A 7,229-nucleotide genomic window follows, 5' to 3' on the forward strand; every position below is an offset into this window, starting at 1 on the left:
TTCTTTTCATTTTGCGACGTGCGTAAAAAGACACAGGACTCGCCTTTCTCCACAGTGACTCGCTCTTTAGCAGCAGCAAGCTATACCGACAAATTTTCCTCCCTTTTTTGTCTTCTTTCGTTTTCTAAGGCGTGGGAACCGCAAGGCTGTTTCACATGCCATTGGAATTAATTATTGACTAATGGGTGTGAATGGAGCGAGGGGCAGTGGACCATTGATTGTGTTAGTGTACTCTTTCGGCTCAATAACACTGGAGAGCTCTTGCCCTCGCCGTCCAGGTGTCTGCTCACAAGTGTTGACTGCATGCTTAGCTTATAGGCTACTCTCTTATCTCTTGCAAAGGGGATTTAAAGGCGGCAGCCAAGCGTTTGTTTTGTGTTCCATGTAATGTGAATGCATTTTATAACGCCTTATTAAACGCCATTGCCACCTCTCTGTCCATCTCTCTCTTTCTCTCCCTATCCCTCTCTCAGACACCGCAGTCCATGCCTCTGCCTTGCCAGGTCATTGATGGGAAATCAACTGGATCGGATCACCCACCTCAACTACAGCGAACTGCCCACGGGGGATCCGTCCGGGCTGGAGAAGGACGAGCTTCGGGTCGGCGTCGCCTACTTCTTCTCTGACGAAGAGGAGGAGGTGGACGATCGCACTCCGTCCGACTGCGGCTTCACCAAGGACCACAGCCCGGCCGAGGAGGGGCCCTTCTCGGTCAGCGAGGTGGAGTACTCTGCATTCTGCTCCCAGGAATGCATCTTCTCCAAGCTGCGGGAGAACGAGGACCTGAACGTGTACTCGGCCAAAACTTTGCTGACTATGTGCAAACCGGGAGACCTGCTGGAGCTGGTGGCCACCGCGCAAGCCCCCCACTGGGCCATTTACGAGCGGGACGAGCGGGTCATTCATCTGCACAAGGGCGAGATCCGCAAGGACAGCCTGCTTGAGATCAGCATCGGCCGCCACGGGAGGATAGTCAACAATCGGTACCGGTATCGACCGCTGCCTTCAGACCTGGTGATGCAGAACGCAGTGGGACACCTGGGCTTGAGCAGCGGGGAGATATGTTGGACCAACTCGGAAAGTTTCGCAGCCTGGTGCCGCTTCGGGAAACGGGAGTTCAAAGCCGGCGGAGAGGTGCACTCAGCGGAGCAGCAGTATTTCCTCAAAGTGCATCTGTCCGGCAGTGGGGTGCACACCCTGGTCTTTCGCAGCCTGGAGGACATGATCCGGGAGAGGAGGCGAGTGGACGCCAGTGGAATTCTCAAAGAGCTATCTTTGGTTAACGGGGGCAAAGAGTGATCAGGAATTCCGTTTGATATCCTCTCCTCCACCCCCTATCCCCCGCCGCTGCCTCTGGTCTCTCGCCAGCGCGCACGGACGCACAGTTTTTGCGCACACACACGACCGCACTCGCACACACGCACACAAGCACATTGACACACACACACATGCAAGGACCTGTTGGTTTTTGGACTGTCTGTTTGTCGCAGATGGACCCCCCTTGGCTGCGTCTGGACCACATGCGCTCTGTGGAATTTCCATTGAATTTCAGTGTTGAAAACTGAAAGCGCGGCCATATAGACAGACAACGCCCCTTCAGATTAGATTCGCGGGACACACGACTTCTACAAAAACCCCATTGCCCCGAACAGCAAAATCACCTTTACAAAACCGCACATTGCACATGGCTCGGTTGGTTTTCTGTTTAAGTTCTCGGGATAATGGAATTGGCCCCTTCTCGCAATAGGGCGCCTGCTGCCGCAGACTAGACGGTGAGACCGGGAGAGGGAGAGGTGGGGGGCGGGGGGGGGGGGATTGGGATGGAAGATAGGATCTGGGATGGCTCTCGAAAAGTCTCCCTTCTATTTTTTTACTGTTAGCTTTAAGACCGGGACTGACCATAACACATATCCACTATTCCATAGTCCCAGGTTGCCTAAACAAAGCATTTGGCTTGTTCAAGCTACCCTTTTGCCATAAAAAGAGTATTGTCATTTTCACAATGCTGTCATCCTGCTCCTCAGCACTGGATGTATGTGTAAATTGTATTCATATGTTGATTTGAATTTGAGTCCCTTATTTTTGTATTTCAGTTTAGTGGAATTAACCCTGATCTCTCTTTTTTTGGTTCAAATAAATGGAGGTTGAAATATGAAAAGAAACACTCGGTCTAGTAGGTGTTGTTTTGCTCACACATGATAACCAACACACATCTCTCACTCTCATTCTCTCCCACACACGCACATGCAGAGGGCTTTATGAATTATTGATGGTCTAGTGCCTCCTGACCTGCCTCAAGCCAAATAGGCTTCATATATCTCCACTGTATTTGGAGGCAGTAAAATGGTCATCTGCATCAGACCCAGAAAGTCCTTTATGAAAAATCCATATGGTATCTGGAAGCTACAACGGGCAGCTGCATAGAATCGATGGGAGCATACAGAGTATGGTCACAGGCTATTTTCCCATGTGTGTGTGTGTGTGTGCGTGTGGGTGGGTGTTATGCTGCCGGTGTTTGGAAATTCGCCAGCATGTTGATCTCCTGATTATGTGTTGTTGTCTTTTACCATCTTCACAATGGCCTCACCAAACTTGTGAAGTTGGCTTCTTCAATCAATCATATTTTACTGTATTGTGATGAAAGATGCTCTCCGAGACCATGTAATGCTTATCATTGTGTTGCACCTGTGTTAGTGTTTGTCTGCAGTGGGGGCTTTATCTCTGGATTGACATTTTCACTCCTCTGCTATGAGAGTCAGAAAGTGCCTCCCTTTTCCCCTCGCGGTGTGTATAGTATCGAGGATCAATCATTTCAGTAGTCCAACGACGCCACCGCTTGTCTCCGCATGCATTTGCTTAATTGAGTCTGAACCGAGCAGAGAGTATAGGCTCATGGGAAAAGGTTTTTGCCGTAATGTGCGTCTTTGTTCTTTGTCTGGCAGCCTGCTACACCTGTGATTCATGTTGGATTGTGTACGTACACTGAAGAGGTTTTCAAGAATATAATGTCTGAGTGGGTGAATCTTAACCTCTGGGGTAGGATATCTCTGCTACCGCAGGGGGAATGGCAGACAAAGAGTGAGAGAGAGAGAGAGAGAGAGAGAGAGTGTGTGTGTGTGTGTGTGTCTGTGTCTGTGTGTGTGTGTGTGTGTGTGTGTGTGTGTGTGTGTGTGTGTGTTTGAGAGCAAGAGAGAGATATAGAAATAGAGGGGCAGAGAGTGTGTACAAAAACCAGCAAGCAAGCATGCTGGGTTGCCCATGTGTGTGTTTTGTCTCCATTGGGAGTGATTGTGTGTGGAGGTATGGATGTGGATGATGCTTGTTGCACTGATAACCTCAGTGAGCCCCCAGCGTGTCTATTCTGTGCGTATTTGAGGGTTCAGACGTTGCACTCTTGCCCCTCAGACATTATTTCCATGTCAAAATAGAGACTAATAAGCCTTCGGATGTTGTAAATGTGCCTTGAGAAGATTTTCTCCCAGCTATTGACCCAAATACTTTATTCTATTGGCTTAGCTGTGAATGTATTGACACGTCTACTCTTTTTGTTTACTGCCTTACTCTAATTCTCTTCAGCTTGTGTCGGCTGCTATTTCTCTAGCCTTTACCTTACTCGGCCTTGTCTCACGATTTCTATTCTTTTACTGCATGCACAGCAAAACCACATTGACAATGCATTCTAAAAACATGGCAAAACAACACCAGGGAATCATGTTTGTAGTATTGAAGTAATGAAAAGATTGTTTCAAATTTGGAACAGGATTGGTCGTACGTATTTAAACAAATTATAATCAGCCAAAAATCTATTATGGATGGATTTAGATAAAAAGAAATATTGTACTGTTCTGTAGCTGTGCTTTTTTCTGTTCTAGCTGGTGACTGTGCTCTCATTTCAGTACATTTTAAAAAAGATCTATTTTAAATTGCGGATTGCCCAGGTGGTTGGGTGTGTGTGTGTGTGTGTGTGTGTGTGTGTGTGTGTGTGTGTGTGTGTGTGTGTGTGTGTGTGTGTGTGTGTGTGTGTGTGTGTGTGTGTGTGTGTGTGTGTGTGTGTGTGTGTGTGTGTGTGTGTGTGTGTGTGTGTGTGTGTGTGTGTGTGTGTGTGTGTGTGTGTGTGTGTGTGTGTGTGTGTGTGTGTGTGTGTGTGAGACATCCCCTGTGAATCTGAAAAATCAGGGTACTGGGGCAGCCAGCATTAGGAGTTTGTATGCGTTTGTGGTCTGTGACTAATGGCAGAAAATGCAAACCACATTGTTATTTTGAGGAGAGGTTTCTGCCATTTGACATGACATTGTACTATATATGGGTGTTTTTACTATATGTGTGAGTGTGTATGTAAATCAATTTTTATCCACTTGGTGTGTGTGGGTAAAAGTGTGAGCGCTAACCACCTTTGAGTGTCAGGTTGTGTATGTACACATAACCCATATGCCATATGTATGTATATTCATGAAGGTCGCAGCTTTGTATCCATTTAGTGTGAAAGTAAAAGCTGTTACTAGGGAAACTCGAGCCCCTGTTGCACTGTATATACACTTGAGGTCTTGTGTGTGTGTGCATTCATGTATGTGTGCCTGCTTGCGTGTGTGTGTGTGTGCATGCGTGTGTGTGTGTGTGTGTGCCTGTCTGTATGTGTATGTGTGTGTGTGACAGTGCATACCCTCCATGGCTTGGCATGGTTAGCCTTAATAGCAACTTGTGTGAAACAAACAAATTACAACCGTATCTCACTTTCTCTCTAGCACACACACACATATACACCCACACACACACACTGACTCCTTAAGGACAGGCTATTGCCCTTTTGTGAATTGTCATGGATGCATTTAATTTACACTGGCATCTGTCTTCCATGATTGTGTGGGTGTCTCTGTGTGCGTTTGTGTGAGCGAGTGCACGTCCGGACAAAGCGGATCCCAGCTAGCCTGCTAAATCAGTGGTCTCAGAGGAGATGTTCTTGGGAGGAGGGAACAAGGCAGAATAATGCTGTCTGCACGGTGCCCTTAAGAGGATCTCCCTCTAATCTAGACACTGGCTCCCAGCTCCCAGAAGACTTGAATGTCTTGTTTTCCCCCTCTCTCTGCCATTATTTAGGAGGTGCACTTTATTCAACACTAAACAGCGGCTGATGTAGTAAACGGGTTATATGCTGTTGTTAAAAAAAGAATGGTAATATAGGTCTCCTCTAAACATCTGTCGTCACATGTCGCATCCATGGTCAAACCAGCACCTTCCTACTGGCATTTCAAACAGATTACACGCAGCAGCACATTTTTCATTTGAATTACATGGTCAACTGGAACTGCTTTTCAGAGTGTGCAAGACTGATTAAAACCTGTAATGGATTGGTATAAATGTGTCTCAAAGTGTAAAGTGAATACCTGCATGCAGCACAAAACAAACTGTTATAGGTTAGTCCCCTACAAATGCTTGTTTAAGGAATAACTTTCATAAATAGGTTTATGTTTGCTGCCTGTTTTGAAAGATTTAAAACTAGAGCCACAGGCATGGTAGTAAGGTTGGAAAGTATTGAGAAACAGACTAACATTTGTCTTGATCTATTCGTGGGATTGGCTGACAAAAACAGGAATCACCAGCCTTACCCTGCCAGTCACTCTCTTTGTGTAGCTACAGCATTTCAGTCAGCAGACGACCTTTTACCGATATGATGAATGTCAGAGTCTTACCATAGGTGAGTTCAAGCCTACTGTAGCTTGTGAGGGTCGACCATACAAAGAGGTTCTAGCTTCAAGTGAGTACAAGTGACAGACAATAAAAAAAAAACATTTATAAGACAGGTATAGTACCGCAAGGAAAACTTGAACTTTGGATGACAGTAACATATTATGACCAGAGTAGAAAACCTGTGTGTGTGTGTGTGTGTGTGTGTGTGTGTGTGTGTGTGTGTGTGTGTGTGTGTGTGTGTGTGTGTGTGTGTGTGTGTGTGTGTGTGTGTGTGTGTGTGTGTGTGTGTGTGTGTGTGTGTGTGTGTGTGTGTGTGTGTGTGTGTGTGTGCGTGCGTCGGAAAGTTTTCTTACACTGTATAAGGGTTGAATTCAAGCTGTAATCTTCTCTAAAAAGAACAGGTATTAGTAGTTTTGGGTTTGTGCATTGGGGTGCAGCACACAGACATCCTCGTACTTAAATGATACCAGCTATTCAACATGCCTCGTATACTACACAATACAAGACAGAAGAAAAGCTTCAAGCAAGCACAAGTTGCACCCCGCCCTTCAGGTACAACAGGTGGACTAACTGACATGGAAATAACCCCTATTTAAAACAAGATCCTTTGTCTGCACACGCCCACCGTGGATTAAGTGACATAGACCAACACAACCTGTTTGTTCATTTAGTACTGTATCACTGCTCAGGAGAACAGACAATGTTATTTGGAGAGTTTTTGCACTGTAACTTATGTTTTGTAGTTACAGCCAGGTGATCTTTTTGACTTCAAGTCTGGAATTGCTTTTTTGTTTTTTTCCATTGGGGGACAGTGGTGGATTTTTTCAACCAAGTAAAAGTAGAAAAACAACATTTTAAAATCACTACTTCTATTCAATGTAAAGTATTGGTACAACATTCAAAGTTCAATGAAGATAAAGTTCAGAAGTATTGGAAACAAAAAGTTATTTGAAGGCATACTTGGACATAGTAATCAAAAACCCTTTTTGTCAAAATAAGGAATATCTACACAACATCTCCTACCTGTCCAGTGAAAGAAGTCAGAGCACAAAACCACACCATCTCAATCCAAGCTTGTCACAAACTGATGCTTGGTCAGGGCCTTTGGTGTTGGTAGGCTATGGTTCCTCTTTTCGGTTCTGTTGTTATGATGTGCCATCTGTTTGCCGCTGATGGGCCCTGGGAGCACATTATAAATACAAACAAGCGATCTTTAACACTGCTGAGTATGCCTTTTAGTACCAAAAGTAAAAGCACTTAATGAGAAAGTTCAGTATTTTTATAGTGTGGTTGTATAAGGGGGCTTATGCGTCTTTTACCTTATTGAGCTGGTGATTAGCTTACCTGAAAAATAAATATCAGTTCAATTGTAAACGTGGAGACTACAGTTTTTCACCTGGCCCCCTCGGCAACAGTACAAGGCTGACTTCTGCTACAGCGACATCTCCCCCCAAACTCCTTAGTGACTGGCCTGCCCACCATCTCTATTGGTAACAGACTAGCTATGCAGAAGTACCTCAGACAACCCCACTTTAAAAATACTG

At 45.4% G+C, this 7,229-nt stretch overlaps 1 protein-coding gene across 1 annotated transcript in view; it reads left to right on the top strand.

The window, feature by feature from the left end:
- Positions 1 to 1,776, top strand: part of lratd1 (LRAT domain containing 1) — a 1,956-nt gene extending 180 nt beyond the window's left edge. The window contains exon 2 of the mRNA XM_080047771.1: positions 474 to 1,776. Within this exon, the coding sequence (XP_079903897.1) occupies positions 511 to 1,299 (789 nt within the window). The 5' untranslated portion in view covers positions 474 to 510 and the 3' untranslated portion in view covers positions 1,300 to 1,776. The remainder of the gene's footprint in view (positions 1 to 473) is intronic.
- Positions 1,777 to 7,229: the final 5,453 nt, after the last annotated feature.

Source organism: Ammodytes marinus (genome assembly GCF_949987685.1).
Source record: "Ammodytes marinus genome assembly, chromosome: 19".
NCBI lineage: Eukaryota > Metazoa > Chordata > Actinopteri > Uranoscopiformes > Ammodytidae > Ammodytes > Ammodytes marinus.